Here is a 13,000-nt window from a genome sequence, read left to right as displayed (position 1 = left end):
CAAGCAGCTCTGACCCTGCACCCTGTTCCACAGTGACTGTGGTTCACCCAAGACCCAAGAAAATGTTCGACATGGGTACAGGTGACCTCAAATTATTAGAAATTTTATCCCAGTCCTTGCTATTCTCACCTACAGAATCTCAATGTGAACTACAGACTCAGAGCTGGGGATGCTGAACAGAAAAGCCAAGTGAGAGACAACAACTCCTCACACAGAACTAACAAGGAACCAGACTCCCTGACAGAAACTGCTTACACGTGATGAGGAAGCCTCTGTATGGGAAGGGAAATATTATTTCTGGGAAATGGGAAACATTGTTCATTTTGCCCATCCTCTTAGAACATGTTGACTTAAGAAATCTCTTTCTTTCATATGGGGTGTGTGTGTGTGTATGTGTGTGTTTACCCTATCTAATATGCACCACGTGGCATGTATGTGTCTATCAACTGTCTGTCTTGTCTGTCTATCTATCTATCCAACTATCAGCCTCTCTGGGGAGGGAGACAGAACTATGACAGGACACATACCACATTGTAACAATCAGTTACCACAAACATCATACACTGCCTGAAGCATATATTCTGTCTTCTTTCCTATTCTCTTCTGCAGGTCTATTAATTCTCCTTGTGTAAGTGAGAGATTCTTTTCTACCTGTCAAGTTCCTTTCACTTTATGAGGTCCTAGGTGAGTTTAATTCATTAATAACTCATTAATAAATTGCCTAAACCACTAACCTGGAAACAGAAGATCCCAGAGACTCCTGATCTCTCTCCAGTTTATCCTGGGATCTGGAGATCACTGGTCAATCAGCTGGAGTAGGACCTGTTGTCTCCTGGACATTAGCTGACAGGAATCCAGGCAGGATGGCCATTCACCTGCCAGAAATGGGCTTTGGACATGCGTGCCTGTATAGTCAGGGTTTCTGGAGCTTTCTTAGAAGGCAGGGCCATGAGCACTGTGTCCTGCCACAGATCCTGATTATCACAGGGATTTCCTGATTCCCACACAAGCAGTAGGGAATTTGTCTCTGTTAGTTTCCCTCCAAACACAGAAGCCATTTTAAGTTACTGCACTCCCAGGAGAGGGACCTGCACCCTGTCTTTTGCTCTTTCCACTCTGCCACACCCACCACAGGATTTGCATATTGTCACCTGGGGAGGACCTTGCCTTGGAAGTCTGAGATAAAGTTCAGCTCTGAGCTTGTGTTTACTTACTAGGACTCATCAGTTCAGCTTCTCAAAATGAGGTTCCCATCTCAGCTCCTGGGGCTGCTGATGCTCTGGGTCCCAGGTAAGAGCAGAGGAGGGAGGAGATGGGAGATTGGGGTGTGGAGGGTGAGCTGTCTGGGTGCTGTTAGTCCCTATGTGCATTCTGTCCAGGGGTGAGATTCCCCTCCAAGAGGGGAATTTAATTTTGAAATCCGAGAAAATTATGAGAAATTAAAGGGAACAAAGAACAGTGTTTTAGTGAGATGCTGGGGTGGGGGGAACTGTGGCCACTCTATGCCCTGCAATTCTTGGGTTCTCCATGGAAATGGGATGTATTTACAGTAGGAATTTAATTACAAAATAAGATTTAGCCTAATATAAATGAAATTTAAATTCATAATAATGGCTCATAATGGTTTTCCATAATCTGTACTTATCTCTCATTGTTGTAGGATCCAGTGGGGAGGTCGTGCTGACACAGACCCCACTCTCACTGTCAGTCACCCCTGGAGAGCCGGCCTCCATCTCCTGCAGGGCCAGTCAGAGCCTCGTACACAGTAATGGAAACACCTATTTGCATTGGTACCTGCAGAAGCCAGGCCAGTCCCCACAGCTCCTGATCTACAAGGTTTCCAACCGTTTCACTGGAGTCCCAGACAGGTTCAGTGGCAGCGGGTCAGGGACAGATTTCACCCTGAGAATCAGCAGGGTGGAGGCTGACGATGTGGGAGTTTATTACTGTCAGCAAGATACACATGATCCTCCCACAGTGGTTCCGCCCCGAACACAAACCTCTTGGTCTGGCGGTCCCCACTGGGTACGTGTGTTGCCTGAGCTGGGAGCCGACACAGCAGAGGCTCTGAGCTGGCATCAGTGGCAGGTGCTGGGGAAGTCAGGGCAGTAACATGCAACTGAGTGCTCTGGACCGAGTCCTGACCTCTGGGCACCAACAGCCTCAGCAGGGCACAACCAGCTCCAGAAGGGACATGATCAGCCTGTGGGCTGAGCAGTGAGCTGGCAGGCATAGCTGCCATGAATGTCAACCTAACACTCCTGGCTTGTGTGTAGGGCTCAGGGAGAATTACTCAGCTTGAGCATCAGAAACCTGAGGCATATTTGTGGCAACACAATTTCATACATTTTTGAGCTAACAAAGTTTGTGATATTTTTAGTAGGATAATATTTTATATCCTTCAGAATTTATTATTGCTTATTTTCCCACTATCTGAATTTCTTCTTTCCCAGTTACATTAACTGTTTTTATGCTATATTCTCTAGATAACATTCTATACACACTAACCTCACAAAAAATACGGCTGGGAAGGATTAGTAAATCTTTTTCTTCAAGCTCCCAAGCCGACTTAGAAATGCATAGCAGATATATGCTCCTAATCCTGTAAAGATGATGTCCATATATACTATGAAATTTTACCCAGCCATGAAAAGAATGAAATCTAGCCATTTGACACAACATGGATGGACCAATAGGGTATTGTGAAGTGAAGTAAGTCCAGAGAAAGGCAAACATCATATGATTTCATTTATATGTAGAAAGATGTAGAAATATGTAGAAATCTGGCTTCCAGATCAAGTCCTGACTTTGCCATTCAAATTTTAATCCAGAGAAAAAATCTCATGAAGGAGAAAATACTAGATCTTGGTCTATCCTTGTGCTGGAACCAATGCACATCATTTTTCCCCCAACATATTTTTAACATTAAAAAAAAAAAAAAGACTTCTAATGCAAAACCAGGAGCTAAGAGCAGGCTGCTTTTGTCACTATAGAACATTTTAAATTTGGAAAGAACAGCAAAACAGATTATATGAGGGTGGCAAACAAACAAACAAAAAAAAGACAGGAGAGATAGAGGACTCACCGTCTGGACACCTTCTCCCTCAACACTCACCCTCCAAACCACTGAGATGCACAGTAGCCTGTGTTTCTTCTAAAAGCACCCTGAGCTGCTTTTAGAAGCAGCCTGCTCATGGAGCTTCTGCCACCCCCTCAGCCTCTTCTAGACTTCTAGGCCTGCCTAGAAAGTGGAAGAACAATGTTTGAAATCAAGATAGGTAGGCTAGACCACTCTAGGATCACACCTTACTGCAGACAAACACCAGTCCCAAATTCGCTCCTGGTTTCTGGAATATTTTAGTTCCCGCCTCCTAGAGCCTCTCTCAGCCTGTCACAATTCCTGGTGGTTTGAGTGTACTCAGTATATGACCTTCCATTACCTGCTCTCTCAGTTGTTTGGCTGATCCTCCTCCAATCCTCTCTTCCTTACCCAGTCTTGTTCAGTCACTCTCCTGGCCATGCCTTAGGTGCACCATCAGAAAATCATGACAAGTTCTCCATCATTAGAATGCTGAGCATCTCAGGGGAGCCTGAGTGGTTCAGTCCATTGGCTGAGGCTGAAGTCTCTGCCTTCAGCTCAGGTCATGATCCCTGGGGTCCTGGGATGGAGCCCTGTTCAGCGGGGAGTCTGATTTTCCTTCTCCCTTTGCCACTCCCCTGCTCATGCCCTCAGGTATTCCCTCTCCCTCTCATATAAATAAATAAATAAATAAATAAATAAATAAATAAATGTTTCTTTTAACAATATTGAGTATTTCAGCATTGTCCCATTCTAAGATTTCTGCAGCTCAATCCACTGGGTATGCCTCTGCCAATAATTTCTGGCTTTCATTACAGTAAGACCTGAAATCTATAGGAAAAATATATGTTGTGTTTCCATGGAAAATTTGGCATGTCTGTAGTGTCCCTTTCCAGGTTATCAGGGTCCAACCCTGGTCATTATCTTTGAGCTATCTTGCAACTCTTTATAAACTGTTGGTAACAGATGAATGATTCTCTCCTGTCTGGTAGTTACTTAACTGATGTCTTACATCACCGTGGAGAACCAGCTTGCCTCTCTCTGCAGTTCATTCCTTTACTCCAAGTATATCTGTGTGTTTTGACTTTTTCTTTGAACCAGTTACATCTTCCTCGTTCCCTCACAGCATATGAGTAAAATAATTCAACCCATGTTCATCATTACTATGTCTCGATGAGAGTCATAATTTTACTGTTTTCTGAAAATTAGCTTTTAATGAGTCTATTGACCTTTCCATATTTTCTTGTCTTTAAGCCCTTCATAGTCTCATTTTCCTCCTTCCTCAGCTGAATTCCATGATCCTTCTTTATAACAACTCCCTATATGCAAGGGATATAGGCTTCCTCAGCCTTCCATTGTCTCATTTCATGTAGCAAAGTCCCAACCCTCCATATATCTGCTGGAGGAAAACACACAGTAATCCCGACTGCTCCAACTTTGATTCATGACCACCCACCTCCTAAGGCTCTTCACCCTGCCCCACAATCATACTTCACTTCCTGGGTCTCGTCAGTCTTCACTCTTTCTCTTTCCTTCTTCAGGTTCTAACAGCTCCTCCTTCATCCTCACTTAAAGCCAAGTATCCCATCTCCTATTTCCTAGGTCAAGATGGTCTGCCCCCTGCCACAGAAATGTGAAAGAGAGGAAAGAAATGTGAGCCTTTCTACAACAGGAGCACCAGTCCACCAATTTTAAGCACACGAGCAAGCCAGCCAAGATCAATCAAGATCAATCAAGCCTGAGCCCATATTAACAGAACTGTGCAGCCAACCAATAAACATGACAGCAACAAACATGCTACCATTTTAAGCCACTGTATTTGTGGGTGATTTATCACATGACACTAGCTAACTAATACATCATCTGATTTTAATTTTCTACTCACTCTTCTTTGGCAAGGTTTTATATACTTCCTTCCTTCACTTTTCTTTATAGCTCCTCCAACACAATGTAGTAAATATTTACTGATGCTGTTGATTATCACCTGGCTATCCCAGCTGGGGTGAAAGCAGATGTCTTTGCTCTGGACACTGAGGAAGCCCTCAGAAAACATACCTTGAATGAGAGAAATGGATCCCTTAATAGCGATTCTTGAAGTAGATTTCTAATTATTAAGAAAATCTGTTTTGTAGGTAAAGGCATTTGGAGCACACTGACCAAGTTTGCTGCAGTCTTTCCTGAAGCTAAAGTGCATCAACCCATGAATTTCAGAAGGAGGTGAGGAAATAATACTAAGATTAGCTCAGACTGTCTCCATTTTCACACAGACGGACATGCTAATGAACTGTTTTACAAGGGAATAAAGTTATGGCACACTTAGAACCGAGATTTCCTTCAGTCACAAGATTAGACCTGAATGCCCAAGGGACAACTTTAAAGAAAAAGGTGACAAGTGGTGTAAAAAGGTGCTTAGGCACAGGGCCCTGTGTTCCTAAAGTGAACAGTGTTGAAGAGTGAGGGAATCAGAGCACCTGGGTGGCTCAGTCTGTTGAGCGTCCAACTCTTGGTTTTGGCTCAGATCATGATCTCGGGCATGTGAGACAGAGCGGGCATCAGGTCCCCACTCAACAGGGTGTCTGCCTGAGATTCTCTTCATCTCCCTCAGCCAAACCCCCCAGCAATAAATAGATAGATAAAATATTTTAAAAAGAAAGAATGAGAGAATTGCCTTTGTGAGAATGAGTAAGCCTGGAAGAAATGGAGAAGAGAGAGAAGGGAGGTAGGAAAGGAGACAGAGCAGAAATGAATGTGCAGGACACTGCCCAGGAAGGCTGGGAAACAGGGCCCATGGAAGGAAAAAGGAAGAGGGACACTACCTTCCACGTGGGAGATTCTGAATAGGAGAGCTCAAAGGTTTCATCCTGGTGATGGAGGGTGAATAAAAGAGAATGAGGAAATAAAAGAGAAATGTCCCAGAGTCCAGGAGGAGCAGAAGGGAGAACTGATCCACAGGGTGTAATGTTCATGGTCCTTTGTCAGATGCTAAAGACAGACCTTCCTGGCTCACTCCTGCCGTGGGACCCTGGGAAACATGCAGCTTCCTGGGGCACAACCCCCCCCGGCAGCATCCCTGAGACATCTTCACAGCATTTGTCTTCACTAACCCCCCACAAAAAGGGATGCAAGAGGGATGCCTGGGTGGCTCAGTTGGTTAAGTGGCTGCCTTCAGCTCAGGTCATGATCCCAGCATCCTGGGATAGAGTCTCACATTGGGCTTATTGCTCAGTGGGGAGCCTGCTTCTCCCTCTGCCTCTTGTTTCCCTTGCTTGTGCGCTCTCTCTCTCTCTCTCTCTGGCAAATTAATAGATAAAATCTTTTTTTTTTAAAGGGGTAGTTTGAGAAATGAGCACAGGGTTGTTTGGGCACCATATAAACTTTCCTGTACCTTTTCCTCATTCTGCTGTTCCTTCTTAAGCAAAGATGCTGTCCCAGTGAAGCAGTCCCAGTGAGGAGGGCAGAGGCTGTGGAGGCTTTGGGCACACTGCAAGTCCAACCACAACACTTCTGCCATCATTCCTCTAAGTGGGGCAGATGCCTGAGTCTTCCTCTGGCAGGTGGCACTCTGGCTGTTCCGTGGGTCCCCATCCACTGCACTGCTTCATGACATGAGCCATGTCCTAAACCCAGACAGAGCCGGTATCAAGTAGACTTTGCCTGGGGATCCACACCTCACTCTCAAAAAGGGTCAATTCTCCCATGACTCCACCCCTCCATTTGCCCCTGATGATGGTTAATTTTATGTGTCAACGTAAGTAGGCTAGGGTGCCCAGTGAGGTGGTCAATGCCAGTTTAGATGTTACTGCCAAGGTATTTTTTAGTGTGATGAACTTCTACAGCCCATATCACAAGACAGAGTTCCCTCCTGTGCTGCACAAAAGACCACAGCCCTGTTTCTCTTCATAAAGGAAAGAAAACTTTATTATTATTACAGAAACACTAGAAACAGAAGAGGAAAGGAATCTACACATACAGAAAGGGAATAGTAGGCAGGAAATGAGAATAAGGCCACTTTGCCTCATATCAGGTACTTAGAAAACCCCACCTCCCACCAGCTGTGGAAGCCCTGTGGAGACAACCAGACTGGAGTCCCGAGTGAGAGGCCAGGGTGGAGCATCCTCCCCTCAGGGGGAACTTCCAGGGGATCATCCCTACAAGGGCCACATTTATAGGGCAAATAATAGGGTTTGAAATTAAACATCTGTTCACCTATGTGCAGTTTAAAGCAAGCTGAACATCCACATTGTCATGTTTCTGTATTTTCACGGAGGCCAAGCTATGTGCATCTGCCTCCCCTTCCAGATCTCATTCTGGGGGACCAGCCCTGCCTGGAGCAGGAGGGGATGGGAGACAAGGCTGTAGCTCTTGGTGTCCAGAACAGAAGGGCCAGACCTGGAAGCCGATATCCCTGATGAACATCGATGCAAAAATCCTCCACAAAATGTTAGCAAACCAAATTCAATGATACACTAAAAGGATTATACACCATGATCAAGTAAAATTTACTCTAGAGATGCAAGGATGTTTCAATATCCATAAAACATGATATATCACATGAACAAAATTAAGGGTAAAAATCACAAGATTGTCTCAACAGATGCAGAAAAAGTATTTGATAAAATTCAGTATCTAGTTACCAAAAAAAAAAAAAAAAAAAAAAAAAACAACCAACCAACCAACCAAACAAACAAAATAGAAGAAATACCAAAGGTTATAGAGGATATGGAGAGGATAAGGAGAAATACCCTCAGGTATTGTTGGGGATGGAAATTGGTGCAGCCACTATGGAAAACAGTATGGAGTTCCCTCAAAAACTTAACAATAGAACTACCCTATGATCCAGTTATTCCAGTTCTGGGTATTTGAGAAACTATATATGCACCACTGGGTCCATTGCAGCATTATTAAAACAGCCATGATAGGGAAACAACCTAAGTGTCCACTGATGGATAAATGGATAAAGAAGATGTGCTATACATGTGTACGCACACAATGAAATACTACTCAGTCATGAAAGGGAAGGGAATCTTGCCATTTGGGACAACATAGATGAAACTTGAAAGTAATATGCTAAGTGAAATAGGAAGACAGAGAAAGACATTATGTATAATATCACTTCCATGTGGAATCTAAAAAACCCAAATACATACAAACAGAGAATAGTTTAGTGTTTGCCAGGGGTTGGGTGGTGAGATAAATAGGGGGATGTTGATCACAGGGTACAAACTCTGCATATGAAATAATTTCTGCTGGTCTCATGTACAGCATGGTGACTGTAGGTAACAGTATTCTATTGTACTTGAAGGTTACTAAAAGAATAAACCTTCAATGTTCTCACCACAAAAAAGTAAATAAGTAAAACAAGAAAGATAATTATGTGAAGTGACGGTTGCATTAAACATCCTTATGTTGGTAATCATTTCACAATATAAACATAGATCAAATTATCACATTGTGTAAACCTTAGATTACACAATGTTATATGTCAATTATATCCAGAAAAAAGAAATGTTGACTGTCGCTCTCGGCCCGCAAGAACGACCCGCAGACGAGGTGAGTGGCAAGCTTCTTTTATTACTAATACTAATGGCGGCCGCGCCGCACCAAGCACTTACAGCAGTATTTATCCACGAAGTTCACCCGTTCTCGCCCCCCTATTTGGCCAATCATAACGCCGTGCACGCAGTGTCCTTGTGGACCCTTATGTAACCATACAGGACTCTATTGTTCTCTAGCGGTGATCATGCGTTTATCTCTTGGCTCCTGGTGCTGTGTGCGTCAGCCACGAGCGCACCCACATCCTCCTAAACCAATCATTCTCAGTTCCTCAATCTTCAGGCACTCCCGTCTACGTGACTCCTTGCATCTGCTGGATGGCTCTCCACAGTTGACCTCATTTCCTTCTGGCCCCCATGGTTTCTGAATAGAAATCCTCTGTCATTCGAGGTGTTTTCCTCTCTGAGTAGGTGTGATTTTTTTCTTTCATCCTATGATATTTTTCCTTTTTCTTTAGTGCTCGGAAATGTTAATTCGATGTGTCTTGACATATATTTCTTCAGGATTATGCTATTGGGGGTCTGTTAAATGTGAAAATTTTTGAGCAATTACTTGTTCCAATTATTTTTCATCTCCATCCTCTCTCCCCACTCTTTCTAGGATTCCAGTGGCACAAACGTTAGATCCTCTGTTTGGTCCCATGTATCCCAGACACTGTAGGGTTTTGTCTTGGTGGTGGTTTTGACTTTGGGGTTTTGTTTTGCTTTGATTTGCTTTTAGCTAAGTTTCTCATTTTGATTAGACCGGGTAATTTCTTGCTTCTGATCTTTCCTCCTTTATCCTTTCACTCTCCTCCTAACAGATCCTTCCTAGCCAGCCACCCCGTACGGCATCCATATCCTTACTTCAGGCCACTTTCCCGGCCACATTAAGTCAATGACCATTTGTGCTCTTTGAGCATCTACTAAAAAAAACATCCTATTTCATTACGGAATGGTATGGAGGCTGTCCAGTTTAACTTACATCAACATATCATGCAAACCTGGGCAGAACCTGGAGTCCTTACTCTGCTATTAGCTGGTTGGCAGGCCCTGTGTCTTTAATCACATGTGGTAAGAAACCAAGACCGGAAAGCTATTAGAATGCAGTAAGAAGTTTTTATTATACACATAGTCCCCTGGAAATAGAACACACAGCATGCCACCCGGCGACACAGGCAGTACTGAGGTGAGAAGCACAGGCAGAAAGAAGTACTGCTGGCCTGTATTTTTTACTGTATTTCATGAAGGATAATGGAGAAGCAAAGTCAATAAGCTGCATAGACATAAGATTGGATAGTTTGAAAATTTCAGCAGGCTGCAGACTACAGCTTTGCCCCTTGTCCTTTGGTACCCAGGGGGATTTGGGTAGAGGGAAACGTCACAGATTCCTGGTCTCATTGACAAGAAGAGAGTAAGGATTTGGACACAGGATTGTCTGTCTTGCATATCAATCCTATGCCCTTGGGCAAGTCTTTTACTGCCTCTGAGAATTAGCTAATTTTGGGAGAGACAGTCCCTTCCTGGCTGGAGCAGCAAGAATGCAGAAATAAGAAAATGCATTAAATATAAAGCCTCATGAGGCTGAAAATAGAAGCTCATTTAGGGGTGTTTGGGCAAGAGTGGTAATTATTGTGGTGATCTGAAACTCTTGTCCCATAAATCGTGTGCCTGCTGAATCTGCTTGGATCCAATACTAAAGAAAGTACTATCTCCTTTCTGGGATTGTCTGCTGCTGGGCTCCACCCAATCTTAAAATCTGGTGTGTCAGGGACACCTGGGTGGCTCAGATGGTTGGCCGACTGCCTTCAGCTCAGGTCATGATCCCGGAGTTCTGGGATTGAGTCCCGCATTGGGCTCCCAGCTCCACGGGGAGTCTGCTTCTCACTCTGACCTTCTCCTCACTCATGCTCTCTCTCACTGTCTCTCTCTCAAATAAATAAATAAAATCTTTAAAAAAAATTAGTGTGTCACATTTCTGGTTTAGGACAAAGAGCTCTGTCACACAGTTAATTGATTTGCTGTGGACAGGTCTACTGGGGCCTGTGCTATGCTGGGAACTACTTGTTGAACAGTGAGTAGGTTGTTTGTGAGAAGGACCATGTCTTGCTGAAGAACCGGGAAGTCTATACTATGAGTCTTCCTCTGGACTTGCCAGAGTGTCCACAATGTCCTTCCTAACACAGATGCATGTACCACCAAATGATAGGAGAGGTCATAGGACCCACTTGCACAGAGACCTAAACCTGATACAGTCCCTCCTGCTCTGCACCCACTCTACACTACTGACTTCAAAATTAGCTCATAACCAGAATGGTGTAGCTTATCCAACTTTGGAATGTGTTGTCCCAACACTCAACACTCAACAAGGTAGTGTGCTTCAACGTCAGTGGTCAGAGGTACAAGATGCAAGCACTTGTCCTTTACTCCAGAGAGGATGTCCCCATATTCCTCAGATATCTGGACCCCTGACATAGCCACCAGAGTGGGGGCCCAAGTGAATTTTTGTAGGGTTTGATTGCACTGTTTGAGCACATGTGTTTTTGTAAGTAGGTGAAGTCCTCACTACTTCTCACTCATCATGTGCAATTAATAGTATGTAATTGACAGAGTATGGCCTGGCGGGATGCTCTGGGGGGTGTTTATACAACGCACTGCAGCAGAGAGCAGGGAGTTAACATAGCCCTGGGCCAAGACTGAGGATGTGACTAGCTCTTCACTGCAGGTGAAAGCAATATCCACCAGAGAACTGCATTACATCATATGCCATGCCCCCTGCTGGTAGACCTTGTATTTGGCCAAGCATGGGGTAAGCACTTTCAAAACCTTCACAGGCCCAGAAGAGGGAGATAACATACCCAAAGGAGAATGGGTCCTGGTGGGGGGATTCTTCTGATAAATTTAATTATTGAGTATTTTAAGCAATACGAATGCCCCATAATTTGCATATCTTCTTCCTCTTAGATCTGAAGTGTTTCTGCCTCTCAGAGTCTTATAACAGAGTCTCTCGGTGTGTGGCAGAAACACACTGGACCCATGGAAAGCAGCAAGATGGTGACTCCATCACAGCTTCCTGGCCTTCTGCTCCTCTGGGTTCCAGGTGAGAATATTTACACAAAGCAGATTAAAGTGGGGGTATGATTTTCATGCCTGATTTTATTTCTTCATTGGGAATCCTTCCAGAGATGAATTTAGCATATTTTAAAAATAAGTAGTATCCTATGTCCCACCGAACGAGATACTGGTGACTTCCATGTACATATCATGAGGCTCTGCCAATGTTTCCTGTGTGGTTTCAGCCTCTCATGGCGAGATTGTGCTGAGCCAGTCTCCTGCCGTCCTGTCCATGGCTCCAAAAGAAGGAGTCACCATCACCTGCGGGGCGAGTCAGAACATTAACAAGTGGTTAGCCTGATATCAGCAGGAGCCAGGGAGAGCTCCTAAGCTCCTGATCTATGCAACATCCAAGCTGGAAACTGGGGTCCTGTCGAGGATTAGCAGCAGTGGGTCTGGGACAGACTTCACCCTAAGAATCAGCAGCCTGGAGCCTGAAGATGCTGGGACCTACTACTGCCAACAGTCTAACAGCTACCTGCCCACAGTATTACAGGTCAGAACATAAATCACCAGGGAAGCAGATGTGAGGGGCTAGGCTGACCCCGCTGCTTCTCTGATGTCTGTACCTGCTCAGACAGTTTCTCAGAGGCAGCCACAATTTGGAGATTATGGGAGCTTTGGGAGAATGGCAAGGAGGATCCCCGGTCTCCTGACTGACTCCCTTTCCCCCGATCATTTTACCTGAGGAGTGTGGGTGATGGCATCTGCCAAGGTTTGTACAGCAAAAAAGAAGCCACTCTAGGTATTCCAAGCCGGAATTGCTTCCTGTAAGGAAGCAATGTCTAAATGTCACTCTTTCAAAGGCCAGGGGATATAGTAATAAGGGAAACAGACACTAGAAATGGTTATTCATCAGTAATATCCCATAAGTCAGAGAATTTATACCATTGGAGATACAGGCTCCCTAGCCACATGATCCCCAGACCTGTCTAGGAGGGCCAGGGATGGAGGGGATGATGCCCTAACCTCGGCAGCCCCTCCCCAGGTGATTCTCCAGTCCCTCACTTATCACTCATCTGCCTGCAGGTGCTGATGAAATGCTTTGTTTCCTCCTCTTCTGACCTCCAGATCTAGGGTAAGGTGCCTCGTGAGCAACTCTGTAGGGAACCATAGAGGAAAGGGGGCTCAGGAAAATGTGCTTCCAGAAGTGATGGTGGTGATGGGGAGTTGACAGAAGACAGCCTGGGATGGTCACTGTTTTTACATCTCTCAGAAGTTGGCCAGTTAAGGGAAGGCCCCAGAATATGTGTGAATATTCTTCTAGCTATCATCA

The 13,000-nt window shown here is 44.6% G+C and overlaps 1 pseudogene and 1 gene segment (V, D, J or C); both read left to right on the top strand.

Moving 5' to 3' along the window:
• The first annotated feature begins 1,208 nt into the window (after window positions 1-1,208).
• LOC131808422 (immunoglobulin kappa variable 2-29-like) lies at window positions 1,209-2,112 on the top strand. The segment is given in 2 exon segments: window positions 1,209-1,290; window positions 1,661-2,112. Coding segments are annotated over 2 exon segments (501 nt in total).
• A 9,487-nt stretch (window positions 2,113-11,599) lies between these two features.
• LOC131807786 (immunoglobulin kappa variable 1D-12-like) lies at window positions 11,600-12,567 on the top strand (annotated as a pseudogene).
• The last annotated feature ends 433 nt before the right edge of the window (window positions 12,568-13,000 follow it).

Source organism: Mustela lutreola, chromosome 9 (assembly GCF_030435805.1).
Source record: "Mustela lutreola isolate mMusLut2 chromosome 9, mMusLut2.pri, whole genome shotgun sequence".
Lineage (NCBI taxonomy): Eukaryota > Metazoa > Chordata > Mammalia > Carnivora > Mustelidae > Mustela > Mustela lutreola.
The sequence above is the reverse complement of the archived record's forward strand: the minus strand, read 5'-3'. Positions and strand labels throughout refer to the sequence as shown.